Source organism: Otolemur garnettii, unplaced genomic scaffold (assembly GCF_000181295.1).
Source record: "Otolemur garnettii isolate 467f Iridium unplaced genomic scaffold, OtoGar3 scaffold00031, whole genome shotgun sequence".
NCBI classification, from domain to species: Eukaryota; Metazoa; Chordata; class Mammalia; order Primates; family Galagidae; genus Otolemur; species Otolemur garnettii.
In genome coordinates, this window is record NW_003852426.1 from 11923702 (window position 1) to 11943025 (window position 19324).

Below are 19324 nucleotides of genomic sequence, written 5' to 3' on the forward strand. Positions count from 1 at the left end.
TGATGATAAGCTATAATCTATTGGCTAGGATTTTGTTGAGAATTTTTACGTGTATATTCATTAATGAAATTGGTCTGAAGTTCTCCTTTTTAATTGGATCTTTTCCTGGTTTAGGTATCAGGGTGATGTTTGCTTCATAGAATGTGTTGGGAAAGATTCCTTCCTCCTCAATTTTTTAGAATAATTTCTGCAGTATGTGAATAAGCATATTCCTTCTGCAGTATAGGAATAAGCATATTCTTTGAAAGTTTGATGGAATTCTGGTGTGAAGCCATCTGGACCAGGGCAATTTGGGGGGGGGGGAGTGGTTTATTGTTTCTTTGATCTCAGTGCCTGAAATTGGTCTGTTCAGGAGCTCTGTTTCTTCCTGGAAAGAAAAGGAGAGGGTGTGATTCCAAATATTGATCCATTTCCTTCACATTGTCAAATTTCTGGGCATAGAGTTTCTGGTAGTTTTTAGAGATAATCTCTTATATCTCTGTGGCATCAGTTGTTATTTCCTCTTTATCATTTGTGATTGAGGTTACTAAAGATTTACTTTTCTAATTTGTCTGACCGAAGGTTTATCTATTTTATTTATTTTTAAAAAAACCTCCTTGTTTCATTAATTTTCTGAATGATTCTTTTGTTTTCAATTTCATTGATATCTGATTTAATTTTGGATATTTCTTTTCTTCTGCTGGGTTTAGGCTTAGATTGTTCTTCTTTTTCCAATTCCATAAGATGGCTTGTGAGTTTTTTGATGCTTTCTCTTTCTGTTTTTCGAATGAAGGCATCTAAAGTTTTAAATTTTCCTCTCAAAACTGCTTTTTCTGTATCCCACAGGTTTTGGTAACTTGTGTCTTCATTGTTGTTATGCTCAAGAAAGTTAATGATTTCCTCTTTCATTTCTTCCCGTGCCCAACTGTCATTCAGCATATGGTTGTTTAATTTCCATGACTTTGTGTGGGGTTGAACATTTTTGTTGGAGTTGAGTTCCACCTTTAATGCCTTGTGGTCTGAGAAGATACAAGGTAAAATTTCAATTCTTTTGATTCTCTTGAGATTTGTTTTGTGTCCTAGGATATGATCAATTTTGGAGAATGTTCCATGGGCCAATGAGAAGAATGTGTATTCTTTATCTTCGGGATGGAGTGTTCTATATATGTCTATCAAGCACAGTTGTTCTAGGGTCTCATTTAAGTCCCTTATATCTTCATTTAATTTATGTTTAGAGAATTTGTCCAGCTCTGTAAGAGGAGTGTTAAAGTCCCCTGTTATTGTGTTATAGGATATCATATTGCTCAGACTAAGTAAGGTCCATTTCAAGAATCTGGGAGCATTTAAGTTGGGTGCATAAATATTTAGAATTGAAATGTCTTCTTGTTGTATTTTTCCCTTGAACAATATGAAGTGACCATCTTTGCCCTTTTTGACTTTAGTTGCTTTAAATCCACATGTATCTGTAAATAAGAAAGATTGCAACCCCTCTTTTCTTCTGAATTCCATTTGCCTGAAAAATTGACTTCCAACCCTTAACTCCAAGTTTTAACTTGTCTTTTGAGGCTAGGTGTGTTTCCTGTATATAGCAGATGAATGGCTTGTGCTTTTTAATCCAATTAGCCAATCTATGCCTCTTCAGTGGGGAATTCAAGCCATTAACATTTATTGAGATAATTAACAAGTGTGATAACATTCTATTCATCTTATTTTGTGAAAGTCCATTGCTCAGTTTAGTCTTTTGCATCATTGTAGAAGCTAGGTTCTATCCTTTAATTTCTGAGTTCTTACTTTGCTGGTGGTCCATTGTGATGGTCAGTGTGTAGAACAGGTTAAGGTATTTCCTGTAGAGCTGGTCTTGTTGTGGCAAATTTCCTTAGTGTTTGCATATCAGTTAAATATTTGATTTCTCCATCAATTTTACAGCTTAGCTTAGTGGGATATAGAATTCTGGGCTGGAAATTGTTCTGTTTAAGTAGATTAAAGATAGATGACCATTGTCTTCTGGCTTAAAAAGTTTCATTAGAGAAGTATGCAGTCACTCTGATGGATTTTCCCCTGCACCAAAGAGAAAGGAGAGACAAAAATGCTATAAATCAAACCAAAACAAACAAACAGAAAACCATATGGGATAAAATTGGGGGGGAAATCATATAATAGGTACATAAACACTAGCAAAAATGAAGTTCTTATTATTAAAGAAGGCAACAAAGGAAAATTATATTTAAACTAGAAAAATGAAGAAAGAAAAGAAAAATCTAGAGGGAAAATGTTGAAATAAAAAAAGAAACAAAAGCAGTGTATATATTTTGCTGAACATTGTCTGGGCAACAGGGGATCTTCTAGGGTATGAGATGTTAATCACAATGCTGATACAGCTATATGAGATGGAGGCTGGAGGCCTGTGCTAATTTCTCAAACCCTTCAGGGTTGAAAGCCTAAATCTCTCCTCAGCTCATTTAAAAGATACTTTAAACTGTTAACCTTGGCTATGCTCTTCCCCTGTGTCTCAGTCTCAGCTTTTGGCACTGCTCAGTTACTGGATTACTGGCCCAAGGTCTCTCAGCCTGAGCCTCACTCTTCAACCCTGAGGGCAGAGCCTGCAGGGGCAGTTCTCCCTCAATGGCTCCCACAGCCCACAGCCAAATAATGTTAGCTCCATTCCAGCATAGTGGCTCAGTCTGGGGCCCTAGACAATGCTTAAAGTCATCCACACTCTCGCCCAAGTTCTCCAAGATAGTTCAACTGAGTGCCCAAGTCCAAAAAAACAAAACAACCCACAGGGAAGGCCTTACCTGTTTGCTATCTCACACTATGGTAGTTACAGCAGTGGCAGCCACAGCCTCAGACCAAATGAATGCAACCATTTGCCATTTCTCCACTGCTTTTGTCCTCGTCCTGGGATCCAGAAGTCTCTTGCTATTTCCCTGCATCCCTAATGGGATGTTTCTGGGCAGAACCCACAAGCCAGAGATGCCTGGAGTATTCTCTCCCCAGTCTCACCATGCCTGGTTGCAAAAAAGCTGTTATTCAGTCGTCATCTTGCTCCCTCCTCAAAGAGGATGATTTTAAATTTAATATATTTACCTTTTGAAATTCACAATTTTTTTCATGTTGGTCAGCACGCAGTTCAGTTCAGCTGATATTTTTTTCAAGGTGAAACTTTCCCAATGAAGGAAGCAGTGCATTGATTTACAATTATAAAGCTTCTTAATCAAAAATACTATTCCAGAATGTTTTCCTGTCATAGAAATTTCATCCATTAGATCATACTTCCATATAAAACTTAAATCACATTTTGATAATGTAATCTTTCATTGTTTTATATTATTCACAGCAGTGTTTGAGGCAATGACGCTAAGAGACACAGAATTCCTTTGTACTGTTGTGTTCAAATTGCACTCATAATAAAGCAATGGTTATGCTAACAATATTTGTACATCATTCCAATTGCCATGAAAAGTACTTTGCTAGCTTTATATGTTCTAAGAGACAGTCTCCCATATCATTATCTAGTTCCTAAATATGTCTACCTAGATATCAATTAAAAGTGAAATTTGAGCTCCCTTCTTTACTGTAAATTAAGCCAATGTTGTGGATCAAACCTTTACATTGCACTCTTTCAATAATGTTTTGGCAATTGTAGAAGGATTCTAAGTCTTTATAATACAAAGTGCTACTCACAAGAAACTCACTAAACTATCATTTATAAGTGAAATACTCATTGCTTTTAATCCAATACTTTTTTCTGAAAAAAGAATAGTTTGTTTTGAATTTATGTTTTATATGTATATGCCCATTTTTTACAGTATATTTGCTTCATGAGCCAATATATTTCAACATATAACTCACTAGGTTTTAATACTTCACTACTAATTATAACTGCAAAATTCACACTATGCAAGAATAGTTCCCTGTTGCTGCCATAACCAACTACCACAAATCTAGTGGCTCAAAACAACACTAAAATTAAGGTGTCAGCAGCTGTGTCCCTTTCTGGAGTCTCTAGGATAGAATCCATTTTCTGCTCATTCATGTTGTTGGCAGAATTCAGTTTCCTGCAACTGTAGGTTTTCTTGTAGGATGTACCCTGAAGACTGTCTCTAGTTTCCAGGTTGGCTCGTGGCCTCCTGCCTTCCTCTTCAAAGCCATCAGCAGCCAGTGGGGTCCCTCTCACAGTACATCTGTCTCTGACCATAGCCAGGAAACAGTCTCAGCTTTTATAGACTCATGTAATTAAATTGGGCCCACCAGGATAATCCAATCCAATCCAATCCTCATATCTCAAAAGTCCCTTTTGCCATATAAGGAGAGATATTCCCAGGTTCCTGAGGTTCTGGGAGTGGACATTTTGGGGATGGCATTATTCTGTCTACACAAAAGAGGATTCTGTTTTCAAACAAAACCAATACAAATTCTTTGGAATAATCTTGTTGTACCCCTGCAACCTGAAAGTATAGACCCGGACCCCACTTAAGTGCAAATCAATCGGAGGCTTATTGAAGTTGCGCAGAGGACTGCTGCTCTGAAACAGTCTGTCCCAGTAGAGGGCAGGTTGCCTTATATAATTTTTGAGCAAGCATACTACAGAAGCAAAACATGGTTGGTTAACTCATAGTGGGGGTGGGAGGGTTACAGCTTTAAGAGTTACAATCTGGATAAATTCCCACCACTTGGGACTTTTCGTGCTTCTTTGTTTTGCCTCTGAGGGGGGAGGAGGAGGCGGTCAAGCTGGGAACTTGTCCCATTCCCAGGGTTGACTCTGGGGGGAGGGAAGAGGGAGGCAGACCCCTTCCCGGGGTCAACTCTGGGGGCGGGAGGGAGGAGGAGGGAGGTGGATTGAGAACCTGCCCATTTCATTCCCCACTGGTCTTCTTGGGAAATCAAATCCTTGATTCACCTGAATCACTAGGGAGGGGTTGGTAGTGGGTCAGAGGAGGAGGAGGGGTTTTCGTTCATGCAACTTTTTTTAAGTTGCTGGGGTTATGAGTTAGAAACATCGCCTCTAGCTTCATTTTTTTTGTCTGGTCCCACTTAAAGGTGTGTAAGTTTTTCAGTTTGGGGTAGGAGAGGTTACTGAAGTCAGCCAGGAAGGGCCGTATGTTGTCTAGCTTTAAGACTGTCTGGCAGAGAGCACCCCCACGTCTCAAGGGGCACTCCCACTTAGTCTTATTTGGGGGCAGTATGCGGCATGGGACTGCCCTATGGCAAGGTAGCTGTAGGAGAAGTCCCTGTCAAAGTCCCACTCTCTGTAGGTCCTTTCATGGAGGCAGGGCTGGGAGTCACAGGCTCTTGGGGGTCCCTCAGGTCATCCTGGTACATGGCTGGGGATAGTTGGTGGGGGCTGGCCTAAAGGTTGTGGTGGGGTTGGCATTTGAGTTCCCTTGATTTTTTTTTTAGAGAGAAAGAATGTACAGATGTAAAAGATTAAATGAACATGATTAAATACTTCAGTGGTTTTTGACAAAGGCTTTTTTGAACAATATCAGTGGTAAGGCCTATATTTAATTAAGCTTTGCTTTCTGGCAGAGTTTACCAATTTCTTCTTTTATGGTTCTGTTTATGTATTTTGCTTTATTTGCATTCTTTCTGTTAAACCAAAGTAGTAACTTAAACTATGGGATGAGCACCTACAACTACTGCATATAATTCTATACTCTTTGGTCAGTCTTTTACTTCTATTTAATAAATTAGTTAGTACAGGTGGGCTATAGCTTTCTTTTTTTGGACTATTTTTCTTTCTCTGATTTTCCCTTCAACTAGAGCAGTTACTAAAATAAACAGTGCCTTCAGTATACTGGGTTTTATTATTTGCATAGAGTGCGGTAAGAATAATTATTAGCCATTTAGGCCTTTCTTTAACATTGGCTTTGCTGGAATATTTTGTATGGAATTTCAGTTGGACTTGAAGCTTTTCATGAGCCCAGGTTTCATCTGTGCCATTAGATACCCATATGCATTGGGTAAATTCCTCTTCTCTTAAGGTTCCAAAGCACATTTCGATTCCCAGACCTGTCAGGAAGTTACCTTCGTTACTTACCACAGATTAGGAAATGTTACTGATGGGTATCTAGCTGGTTTTCCAAAGGACTTTTTATTGGCTTTATAAAGTCAACCTTAATTCCTTAATGCAGTCTGGACATCTCTGGAAATGCTGTTCCAGCCAAAACCTTGGTAAAATAACCAGTGCCTTTATCATGTCCTATAGAACAAAACAGTTTCTTATAGAACTTATGCAAATAACTGTATTGTTAGAAATTAAGAATACTTGGCTCAGCTTCTGTGGCTCAAGTGGCTAAGGCGCCAGCCACGTACACCTAAGGTGGCGGGTTCAAATCTAGCCCCAGCTGCCAAACAACAATGATGGCTGCAACCAAAAAAATAAGCAGGTGTGGTGGGTGCCTGTGGTCCCAGCTACTTGGGAGGTGGAGGCAGGAGACTCACTTGAGCCCAGGAGTTGGAGATTGCTGTGAGCTGTGATGCCAGGGCACTCTACCCAGGGGGACAGCTTGAGGCTCTGTCTCAAAAAAAATAAATTAATTAATTAAGAATACTTACAAATGGCTTATAAATTTTGGAGAAATCAAGGAGAGAGAAAAAATACATGTTTACGTACATACATTGCTTGAAAAGCTATAAATAGTTCAAAAGACAGAAAATTATTTTCTTGACTTCCAGAAAACAGAACACAGCCAGAACTAACAATATTTCAAACAAAAGTCATAACAAACTGGCCCAGTTCCACATAACCGATTTCTGTTCTGTTTGAAGTTAAGTTAGCAATATTCATAGACATGTTAACTTTCTAATTAAAGTTGTAAAAATCTGCTTTGTAAAGACATCAGGAATTTGAATTTGAGAGAATTCATCAGCCTTTCTTAATATTTCTTTTTCTTCTTTTTTTAGGATAAATTTTGAATTCAGCCAATTACATAAAAAACATTTTTTTAGATGAATTAAAATTATTACTGACAATATATATTAGGACAGACCAATACCTTATACATTAGGACAAACCAATGCTTTACAGGTGAGGACAGACCAATGTCTTATATGTTAGGATAGACCAATGCTTTACAATATTGGAACACATATATATAATCATAACCATACAAAATTAATTACCATTTCATATTTGACAATGTTTCCTATACACTTTTAATAAATTAAATTAAGTTTAATTTGTTTGTTTTTTTCAAGTTTTCAGTGGTTTCAACATTTTAAAAAGACCATATTTAGAGCTATGTTTTTGTTGTTTAGATGGCCCAGGCTGAGTTTGAATCCACCAGCCTTGGTACATGTGGCCAGCACCATAATTACAGTGCTACAGGTGCAGAGCTCTAAATTTAGTTTTTACTTTGGAAGTTTTGTCAAATATTAAAGGCTTAAAGGTTTAATTTGTTTAAACAAGATTACAAGTTAAAATATTTTGAAGGAAATAAATAGTCAACTGGATTACATGTAAACTTTTTTATAAAGTCTCTTTTATGAGCTTTATTCAACCTGCACAGATAATTTATAAACATTTTAAATCTTCTTTAACTTTTGCCCACCTTTCACTTTTTAAAATAACTGCTCTGTTTCAGGACAAATTTATCACACAGTGTTCTTTCCTTACATATGTCATTTTTCTTTCTAATTTCTCTTACTCCCCCAAATTTACTTTTCACAAAACAGGATTACAGTTAACCATTTACTTGCTAAACTGATAATTAGAAAGTTTTAAAAGGCAAGAATTTTATTTTTTGATAAAGACTCTGTTTTTTTTTTTTTTTAGGCAACTAAATTATTACATTTTGAAATTCCTTTAAAATTTTTCATAAACATTTATAACTTACATGTACCATTTTTAACATTTCAAAATTCTTTATTTCTTGTTTTAAATTTTTTTATTACTACTTTCTACTTCAGAGATGGAGTTTACATAAGTAGGGTTATTGTCAGAGTCTGTTTTTTTTGTTTGTTTGTTTGTTTTTTCCTGGATGCTTATTTCTCTATTGGTGAGCTGCTGTTACAGAGGATCACCACAGGACCTTCCTATTACTCTGCTGAAAAGCTTAAGTAATCAGCACAGGAGGGCTCTTAAGGAATGGCATCAGTCAGGGTGCTGGGGAGAATTCCCATCAGGGAATTAGAATGTTGCAGGAAAACAGTGAACCAAAATAAACAGACACTTATACTGACAATATAGAGGAAGGAGGTTTTTTTTGTTTGTTTGCTGGCAAGAACTCTGGTATTTCAAGGCATAGAATGCTGAGTTCTAGGGAACATTTTTAAAAATTCTCTTATACCTTTTTTTTTTCCTTTTTGGTTTAATGTAGAAACCAGGGTGTTGTTGTTAGTTACAGAGTTCTCTTCAAGGTTAATTTAGCTTACTATAGTTTGTTTTTATCTTTAGAGGAGTTCCTCACAGCTGCCTGTTACTTTTTCAGGATTTCTAAGAAGTATATTGTTATACACACATTTCAACTCATTTTTTAATCTGGGCAGCTTTGATTTTTAATTTGAACTGCCATTTTGGACAGAATCAGTGAGAAAACAGAAGGGCTAAGTCGCTGGGGTTTTTATATGGTCCAAGAGTGTTTTTACTTCTTTAAATAGAAATCTCCTTAGACTAGGAAAAGGAGAAGACTCCACATTGAGGATTAGTAGCTCTGATAGAAGAATCCTCCCCAGGAAACAGAAAAAGGAGGGGCCCAAAAGTCTGGTGGTGATGGGGCATCGTAGAATTAGGGGGATGCAGAAGGATTAGAACTAGGTGGGGACAGAAGTATGAACAAGGTCACATGTTCCCTGGTGGACCAGTCTTGAGGGGGGTGGGGGGCAGTGCTACAAAGTTTAATACTAATAATAAGGATGAAGAGACTAATGACTGCTAGGCTAAAGATGCACCAGACAGTGAGGGGTGTAGGACATATAAGAGTAATAGGTAAATAAGGCAGTTTCAGAAGAAGTAAAGTCTTGAAGGGTCTCTTGAAAGAAAAGATCTGCAATCTATTCATAAATATTTTCAAGACTGTTTGTTTCAGGCTGAGACCAATCTTCTAATAAACACTGAACAAATAATACAAAATGACAAGACAGACATGGGCTCAATATGAACAATGTTTAATAATCTACATTTACTTTCTATCCCTGTACTCTCAAAATCAGTACCAGAATATACTTTCATATACTTTTTAACAAGCCTATAGATGATTTAACACCCCAGGAGTTGATTGGACCCCCACTTTCATTTTAATGGCGTTTCTGGTGACGGGTGTTAACACATTTCTGGGAGTCCCTGACAGGCCAGTAGGGCTGAGGCTCCCCACTGGTCGGGTTGTTCTACCGACATATGCTTTCACACATTTCTGAATGTCTCTGATAGGTCAAGAGCCTGGCAACCTGGGGTCCTTATTTAAAGTTACTGTCTCTTTGGCCTTCTCTTGGAGGTTTTTAAGGGCTTTATACAAATTACAACAAATGAATTTAACAAACAGTTACATATTTTCACAACAATTCACAATAAATAAGCACAACAAAATAATACTAATAGTTACATTAGCATCAGCAGACACTAGCTAGAAATAGATGTTAAAGTGGCTTACCTCTGGAGGTGGACTCACAGGTGAATTTAGGGGTGATTGTTAGCTGGTCTCCTGAGGGCTCAAGTTCTCTGGGGGCCCTGGGATGTTTCCAGGGGGTGCCTCCCCTCAGAGGGACCACATCCTGCCCTCCTCCTGAAAGCTGCGCAGGGGACTGGTGCTCTGAGACAGTCTGTCCCAGTAGACAGCAGCTTGCCTTATATAATTTTTGAGCAAGCATACTACAGAAGCAAAACATGGCTGGTTAGCTCACGGTGGGGTGGGGGTTACAGCTTTGTGGGTTACAATCTGGGTAAATTCCCACCATTGTTCACTTGAACTTGGAACTTTGGGGAACTTTGTCTCTAAGGGGAAAGGAGAAGGAGGGAGTTGAGCTGGGAAATTGTCCCATTCCCAGAGTTGACTCTGGGGGGAGGGAGGAGAGAGGCGGGCTTGTTCCTGGGGTTGACTCTGGGAGGAAGGGAGGAAGAGGGAGGTGGGCTGAGAACCTGCCCATTTCAATCTCAGAAGGAAAAAACTTCTTTGGTACCAATTTCACCATCTTTATTAAGTGGCACTGTTACTGTCACATTAAGAAGTGTCTTTTCTTCACAAAAACTTTTATTTTGCTATCTGTTAATTAGAACTCCAATTAGGTAATCACAGCTGTACTGTAAATTATGTAATCATATTAAAGCTTTAAATTTTTAGAAAAGATTAGATTAAAAATGAAAATTATTTAAAAATAGCAATTATTCTATTTTTATTATTTATTTTTCTTTTTGAGATAGAGTCTCACTATGTCACCCTCAGTAGAGTGCTGTGGCATCACAAGCCACAGTAACCTCAAATTCTTGGGCTTAAGCAATTCTCTTACCTCAGCCTCCCAAGTAGCTGGGACTACAGGCACCAGCCACAACATCTGGCTATTTTTTTGTTGCAGTTGTCATTGTTGCTTTAGCTGGCCCAGGCCGGGTTCAAACCCGCCAGCCTCAGTGTTTGTGGCTGGCACCCTACCCACTGAGTTACGAGCACCACCAACAAATTATTTTTAAAAATATTTTTTTCCAGGTATTTATATACCTTTGGATGATAGCTAACAACCAATCTTAAAGTATCACACACCACAACCTGGTCCTGGTGTACATTACTAGCACAGAAATCATTCCACATTTTCCTTGGCACTTTGGCAACAGCTAAACTGGTCTGTACCCTGACAAGGAGAGTTTACTAAACACATGCTTAGATTCTGAGGCAGTTATCAAATAGATATAAAAGTTTTGCCATCATTAATCCCAATTTTTAAGCTTACCCTGTTGTAGACAGGTTACCAACAAGTCATGAACCAGCTCCAGCCCACAGGTCACACATTCACCAGCATGAGTCCATAATTTTCCCAGAGTGTCCCAAACATCCACTTCTGACTGGGCACAGGCTTGTTCTGGCCAGCCTCCTAGGCAGCCTCAGAGAGAGTGCCCCTGTGGAACAGCATTGTGTCCCACATGTCCATGGGATAGCATCATGTCCCACATGTCCGTGGGCCTGGGGTTCTCTCCAGGGAAGGCCTTCCAGGGCAGTCCCTGGAACAAGGGATGCCCTAGCCTCTGGCACCCTCTCCTCCAGCACCCCCAGCCCTTATCCTCTCTTTCCTCCAGCTTTCCTGGAGGCTTTCCTCTCCCAGATCCTAGATAGGGATGTAGACCTAACTGAGGGCATCAAGAATCCCCACTTCCTCTCATGGCCTTGGGGCCAAACTCGCTGTGACTCCAAAAGCCCCCACCACTTTCCCAGAGACAGCTGGCCCACTTCCCCTTGTACCAAGGGCTCTGAGTCCAGGTAGGTTCAGGGTCTTTCTGGAAAGATGAACAGTGGGAGCTGTGTGCAGGCAGCTCCCAAAGTCTCAGAGTCAAGAGGGAAATGAAAAGCATTTCACAGGCTGTTGAGGTTGTGGGAGCCAGTGCTGTGCCACAGAGCCAGAGACAAGGATGTGACAGCAGCCATCCACATTCCCTGTGAGGGGCTCCCTTCCTCAAACAGCCCCAGGGGAGTGGGGAAGTGAATGGAGGTCAGAGAAGAAAGGGCCCTAAGGATATTGACTGTTCCCACCTTTGAAGAGGCTGGGGCAGATGGCCAGCAGAGGAGCAGAGGTGCTGGGAGAGGCTGAGCCTCCTGGAGCCTCTTGCAGCACTCCTCCTGGGTGCCCTTTAGAGCCCAGGCCACAGCTCTTTCTAATCCTAGGGACTTCACAGCCCAGACCCACCCTCCCAAATCAGTTTTGTCCTTCTGGGCCACGGAGCTCTGCTCGAAGTCTGACCCAACTCACTTACCCAGCTTTTCCACTGGCCACAGTCCCACCCACTAACCAAGGTCTTTCCCTTCCCTAGAAGCCTTTGCCTCCACACAGGCCACCTGTGCTCCCCCTAACCTGGTCTCATCACAGACCCAGAGCAGTGTTCCCCCAACTGGAGAAGCCAGAGATGCCCTCGAGGCCTCGTCTGCCATCAATGCCCCTCCACAGTGAGTTTATGGTGGGACCCACAGCCACCAAGTCCAGGGCAGGGACCAGCAGAGAAGACTCCCTCTTCAGCCTGTCCTCTCTGCCCTCTAGGCCACGAAACTCCACGCTCTACCATGGCCCTGCAGCCCCCAGCACCCTACTCCCTGTGCTCTGTGGACTCCTTGTAGCCAAGACCTTGCTGCTGTTACTGCTGCTGCTGCTGCTGCTGCTGCTCTGGTGAGCAGGGTGTGGGCTAGGCTTGGGGAGAAAGGAGCAGGGAATCATCCCTGCTCAGGATAGAGGGCTGGGGAGGGGGGGTGTCAGGCAGAGATCACAGGCAGGAAACCAAATTAAAGCCTCAGAGAGTCAATCCATCCGACACTCATGGGAATGTTGGAGGTTCACCTTTGTTCTATAGCTGAAAGCTTGCAGTGATCTCTTCCTCATTTCTGTTTCCTCCTCTTTCTCTCTCTCCCCCTTTTCCCACCTCCTGTCTTTCTGTCTCTCTTCTCCTGCCTCTCCTACACTCACCTCCCCCATCTCTCTGTCTCTCTCTCTCTCTCTCACTATCTCCCCTTCTCCCTCCATCGGTAACATTAGCTTATACAACCAGAAATTCCCTCCCCCCCACAACCTACCCTTCCAGGAGCACCCAAGTCCTGGGACTCCCCAAAGCTGCCATTCCAGGACTCACTTTAGTCCTGAGGGTGAGAAGGTGGACACAGGATGGAAAGAGCCACCGACTCTGGGGAGAAGGAGACACATGGAGACAGATATAGGTGGGGCTGGTGAAAGGTGCATGGACAATGCCAGCAGTGAAGAGGGTGGGAAACAGGGTCAGGCGGGCCAGAAGCAAACTTGCTGAAGGAAGGCCAGGGTGTAGGGAAAGAGAACAGGGTCAAAGAACAGGTCTGAGCTTCCTCATGTATTTCTTCCCTCTCTTTGTATCTCAGAGCCTTAAGAAATTGACATGTTCGGCACCAAAGGAAGTCTCTGCTGCACCGAGCTCAGTGCAGACCCTCTACCCCATGGGTGCTTCCCACTATGCCAAGGGACCCAGGTGGATGGCCGGTCTGCCCCAAGCCTGGTCACCCAGGAGCTCCTCCCTGACTTCTGGGGCTCTGCCTTCCCTGCAAAGAAAAGGCCAGAACTTGACCCAAGGCCTGCACCAGGGCCAGCACCATCCTGTTAAGCCTGAGGCAGCATCTTTCCACCAGAGTATGAATGGCAATTCCTCCTCTCCTCTTGCTCCTAATAAAAGAAAACCCTTAGACAGAATAAATTTCACAGAGTTTATTTGAGCAAAGAACAATTTGCCAATTAGAGGACTGTTGGAACCAGAAGAGGTTTAGAGCAGCAGCCCTCAACTTTTCTGGTACTAGGGACTAGTTTTATGGAAGAAAACTTTTCCACAGACAAAAGGTGGGAGGAAGGATGGTTTCTGGATAATTCAAGTGATTACATTTATTGTGAACTTTATTTCCATTACAATTATAGTGTAATATATAATGAAATAATTATATGACTCACCATAATGGAGGGTCAGTGGGAGGCCTGAGCTTGTTTTCCTGCAACTAGATGGTCCCATCTGGGGGTGATGGGAGACAGTGACACTTGAAGCGTGTTGCTTATGTCCTCAGCTCCAGCTCAGACCATAAGGTGTTAGATTCTCATGGGAGCACACAACCTAGGTCCCTCGAGTATGCAGGACTATGCAGTTTGCAGTAGAATTCACACTCCTATGAGAATCTAAGGCACCAATGATCCAACAGGAGGCTGAGCTCAGGTGGTGATGCCAGTGATGGGGAGCAGCCTGCAGCTCATCCTCTGCCGTGTGGCCAGTTTCTAAGAGGTCTGATGCTGCAGGTTGAGGACTGAAGGTTTAGAGAACGCTGCAATTTGGGCAGTGTTTAGAGACAGAAAAGCCTGAAGAGAGCAGAAACAAGGACAAAAAGCGGATTGATCATTTCACAGTTACTTTCCTTGTAAGGCTAAAGCAGAGGGGACATCCTTACTATTTGGGCTAAAAGGGGCTTGTTTGGAGATCTGGCTATTATCTCTCTTTCTCTCTCTCCTGACTTCTTAGAAGGCCAGATAAACAACTTCATTTCAGCCTGGTGGCCTGGAACTTCAGCATGACTCCTTTTTGGTCTGGTTCACTGGGCCTAGCACAGGAGTTCAGAACAAACGCATGACCTCCTGTAACTTCTATCTAATGTCTCCAGCTGGACACCCAGGCTGCCCCATCATTTCTGTCTCCCTCCCCCCCTCCCCATTCAGCCACCTTCTGCCAGGGCCATTCTGTTGCTTGGCTTTCTCCCCACTTCTAAGTCCCTTCCACCTTGCACCAACACCCAGACCACTGTGTCAGCCACATGACTGGTGTCCCATCTTCAGAGCCCTTCCTAGCCAGCTCCCCAGATAAGACCCTTCTCAGCAACACCTCTGTGCATTTTCACTGCCCAGGTATTGAAACTCAGTGTCACTGCAGGGGTCCCCTTGCCATCCGGCACTGCTAGGTCTATGCTGTTCTTCTTACCATTGCCAACGTGGCTGCAGGCCTGAGAAAGGAGAGAACCTTCCTTTTCTCTACACAAGCCAGGCAGAAGGCTGCTCACCACAAAACCCCTGAGATCACCCTGGCCTCTCCCAGGCCTTTTAGCCTCACAGGGCTGTTCTCTCTCTTGGACACACCTACAGTCCCAGTGCCAGACCTTCCTTCCAGTCTGAGCCTCTAATTTTATTAGCCTTTCTCTCCTATTTATCATGTATTTTTCTTTGTTCTTATTTTCTGGGAAAGTTCCTCAAGGTTACATTCTATCCAAATGTTCACAGTTTATACTATCACATTTTTTCCTTTCTAAATGGTCCATTTGTTCTATGAATATTCCTTTTTATAGCACAGCATGTTTTATTTTGATGTGCCATATTTTGTTTGGAAATATTGAAGTTTTAACTTTTGAACTTTTTTAAAGTTGTGTGTATTTTCTGTTTCCTACAAATGCCTGCTGTATCTTTTGTTTTCTCCTTTCGTGGGCCTCTGTCTTTCCTCGGAGCTTTCTGGAAATCTTTGCTGGTTCTCAGTAGCCTCTTGCCTCGAAGAGCTCAGATGATCTGCATGTGCCACAGGGTTCATGGGCTCCGGATATATTGGCAGGAGCATGGCTCCATTTTTTCTCTTTGACAGCTCTGTTTCTCCAGAAGGACTCTTCCCTGTCCTCCTTGAGAGCATAAGCCAGGATCAGGCTCCACAGATCAGGAGGTCCTCCTGCCCGTGTCTGCTTCCACTCAGCCCCATCACACTCTCTCCCAGCACCTGGGGCCCTGAGCAGAGCACCTGTGTGATTCACCTTTATCAGAGACTAACCTCAAGTTCCCCGCAGCTGGGTGATTGCGAGAAATGAGACGCTGTGGGCAGCTAACCTAGTCTCAGTCTCATGGGCAGCAGAGACTTAGGAGTCCAACTGACTCTTAAAATAGGCCTCTAACTTACTCTCTGGTTTCTAGCACCACTTTGACTCTGCCTTCTGAGATACCCACACCTCTGATTTCTAAGCCTTTCTGGGATTTATAAGATAAAAATGATTGATTCTTGCTCCCTACTAGCTTTCCCTGGTCTGTGGAGTCATCTGATTGTTACTCAGGTTCGAAATTGCATGCAGCTCTCCCTTTATCCTCAGGAATGGATTGGTACAGATTTTATCCATTTATTGCCCCCTCCATCATCCAACTTGCACACCACTTAGCAGGAGTGAGGAGGGACCCCCAATTTTCTGCCAGACATCCCTCCCCAGGAGTGAGCGATCCCGGGTCTCCACTCATGCCTGTATGGACACCTGTCTCCCGGACAGCCCCCATGGCCAGCTTCTTGGTGCCTTTACCTCATCCCTGTTCACTCCAGTCATCACAAGAAGGCCAAGATGACCCAATCTTCCTTTGCCATCCCAGAAGCCTGACTCAGTAAGATTTTATAAATTTGTTAAATGAACCCCTTTCCCCACTTGTCACCAAATCTGTTAACCTTCTAGCTCTAGCCTCTGAAATGGGCATTGCTGAGCGTGTGCTCTCACCTGTTCAGCTTCTCTCAATGTCATCTTCTCACTTTCCCTAAAATCTGCCTCTTCTCTGAGGACACAGCTTTCCCTGCATTTCTCTCGGGGGGTGGTTCATTGCTCTCCTTTGCCTCATGACACAAGGCCTGAGGGTGGGGTTGGTGTCCCCTGCGTTCCTCTGGCCCCTTCCTACCTTCCTGTGCCCCCTAAATCACCCCAGCAGCTGATTTTCTGCCATCAGACTATACCACCATGTGGGCCATCCGTCGTGGTTGCAGATGCTGTGTAATCTGGGCACTCTGCTTTATTCCTCAGGTGTCTTAACCCCTGGCTCAGCGTCCCTCTCACTGCTCCTGCCATAAGTTCTTGATGATCTTGGGCCCATGTAGACCCAGGGATGAGTCTTCCAAATCCCAGGCCTCTCTGTTCACTGAGGGATAATGTCCTTAAGCTTCTTGGAAGCCCTAATGTTTGGTTGAAAAAACTCTGTGAAGCACATACCTTAAAGTTAGTAGAGGGCCTTTGTCTGAGGCAGGATATGAAATAATAAGAAATATACAGACTGGTTTTTTGACCCTGGTTCCTGACACAGGGTGCTAGGAGAACCTTCTGTTTTAATATCGGTCTTCGAGTCAAGTTCCTGACACGGAGTGCCTATTCCCCTGGAACGAGTCACACTTTCAGCCCCACCTCCAATCCTTCAGAGAGGGGAGAGGGGCTAGAGGTAGAGTTAATAATCAATAATGCCTGCATGAAGAATCCTCTGTCAAAATCCCCAAAGTAAGGTTTTTGAGGAGCTTCTGCGTTGGTGAATATAACCACTTGCTGGGAGGGTGATGTACCCCAACTCCACAGGGACAGAAGCTCCTGCACTCCGGACCCTTCCAGACCTCATCCTATGTGTCTCTTCATCTGGCTGCTCATCTTAATCCTTTCTCACATCCTTTGTTATTATAATAAACAAGTGAACTTGAGTGTTTCTCTGAGTTCTGTGAGCCATCCCAGAAAGTCATCATACAAAACCTGAGACAGAGTTCATGACAACCCTGATTTATAGCTAGTCAGTCAGAAGTACAGGTGACAACCTGGGGCTTGTGATTGGCATCTGAAGTGGGGGCAGTCCTGTGGCAGTGAACTCTTAACCCAAGTGGTCTGTGCTAACTCTGGTTAGTGTCAGAATTGAACCGAATTGCAAGGTATCCAGTTGGTGTCTGCAGAGAAATGGAGAATTGCCGGGGAGGCAGGGTGAGTGTGGAAGAAAACAACTTGGTTTTTCATTCTAAATGCATTACCTTTGATCTTTCTGAGGTCTTAACAAGGGATTTTACAGTCACACCCCTGGTTTCATCTTTATATTACATGTTCCTGAAAGTGCCCTGGGTTTTATTTTAACATCATCTATTGTCTAGAGGCTGAGAGTTTAAAGTTAAGTCCCAGCTCCTTCACGTTGAATGGTCCCGACTATAATTTCTCTCTCTCCCCTCTCATTTTACAAATGAGCCACAAGAAGAAACCAGGTAGCACTTTCAACACTTTGCATGTAAATCCCTGGTTCCTGACACAGGGTGCTAGGAGGACCTTTTGTTTTAATGAGTTCACTGGGTTCGCTTTCTACTTCCCACATTACAGGCGTCAGTGTTGCTTTTCCTGGTGCGAAACAATGGCCTTTCCTTCTTACCTACTAACAGACCCTAGAGGAGGTACTTACAGTCTCTACCCCTGGTCTCTTCCTTGGTGAAAATGAAACTAATAATGTTGCAGAGGGAATGGCCTATAAAAAATGGTAAAAATATTTACTTCCCCAAAACCTGTATCCCTGCCTCAGGCCTGTGGGCAGGAGGAGCAGGGAATGTCTTTTATTCTTTGTGTCACAGGAGATAGCTCAGAGGAATTGTCTAAGCAGAAGACCCAAGATCCTCTTAGCTGAAAATGGGATTCATCTGGATGGAGGTCACGAGACTGTCTTAGCAGAAGATGGGATGAATCTGGGCAGAGGCCAGGGGATTGTCTTGGCCCAAGGTGGGATTTGGGGATATTTTTTAAAATATCAGAATATTTTAAAGTTCTGTGCTTCTGCTCAGAAGCAGAACTTTGGATTTGGGGATCATTGTCTGCCATTTTCCTCCTTTGCCAGCAAATTAATAAACTTCTCTTTCCTTCTCAAAGCACTTGTCCCTCTTATTCTGATGCAGCTTCAGGGGAACAAATGCTGAACTTTCATAACAGTAATACTCCCATTACCGACCTATTTGGATTTCTAAGTGGGATGGTACATTCACAAATCACCAGACATATGAAGGACACTGAGAAAATGCTGAGCTTTGGAAGGAGAAAGGTATGGTAGAAAGAGGCCTCAACTGTGACACAGGAGAGACAACCCAGAACTGGAAAGAGAAAATAATGTGTGGCACAGGGTGAACTTGGAGTCCTTATAGCCACCTCTGCTCAGTGGACAGCAGAGGAAAACAAAAAAAAAAATCAGGCTTAGGAAACTGACCAGGTAGAGCCCCAAACATGTGCATACTCACTGCCACCTCTCTGGCCAGCAGTGATCAGGAGGGGGTGGCCACCAACCCCGTGCATGATGGGATGGGGAAGGGGTCATCTCTGCACCTGTGTGCAATTCCCCAGCAATCCCTGACTGTCTTCCTGGTTTCCTGTGCTGACGTAGATGGGCATGCAGTGGAAACCCCAGATGGAGCTGAGGAGCCTGAGTCCCAACAAAGCCATCAGCCACTGTCAGCAGGCACTGACCTTCCTTAGGAGCTCAGTTTCCTTACCTGTAGGGAGGTAAATATTACCATCACACTGATGTGAGGACTACGATAAACAATGCTAATAAGCACACTTTATAAACAAGTTATAATTACAAACAATATAACCATTAAATTATTAAATTATATTGTTTATAATTATATGATTTTAAATTATAAAAAGGAAATTATAAATAATTATGGTAATATTTTATTCCTATTGTTTCCTAATTTTCCTTCCAACTCTGAGGCTCTGCCCTGCATCCTCACGCTTGATGTCCGAGAGACCAACTTCTCTATTCTGCCCTCTTTTCTCCATTATCGCCCTGTCTTGTCCTCAGTTTTCCTGATGCCCCCTGGAAGCCTGGGAGCCCCTTAGATGCTACTGTAAACAGCACTGCACCTAAGACCAGGGAGCAGAGGCGCTTGGGGTGAGCCAGGCTTGGAAACAAGAACTGGATTTGCTCTATCAGCTTA

At 42.8% G+C, this 19324-nt stretch overlaps 1 protein-coding gene across 1 annotated transcript in view; it reads left to right on the plus strand.

Annotated features, from left to right (window-relative positions):
* NCR2 (natural cytotoxicity triggering receptor 2) overlaps positions 1-18949 on the plus strand; it is a 23534-nt gene extending 4585 nt beyond the window's left edge. Inside the window, 5 exon segments of the mRNA XM_012804668.2 lie at positions 11933-12062; positions 12154-12267; positions 12996-13074; positions 18865-18894; positions 18896-18949. Coding sequence (XP_012660122.2) covers positions 11933-12062; positions 12154-12267; positions 12996-13074; positions 18865-18894; positions 18896-18949 — 407 coding nt within the window.
* Positions 18950-19324: the final 375 nt, after the last annotated feature.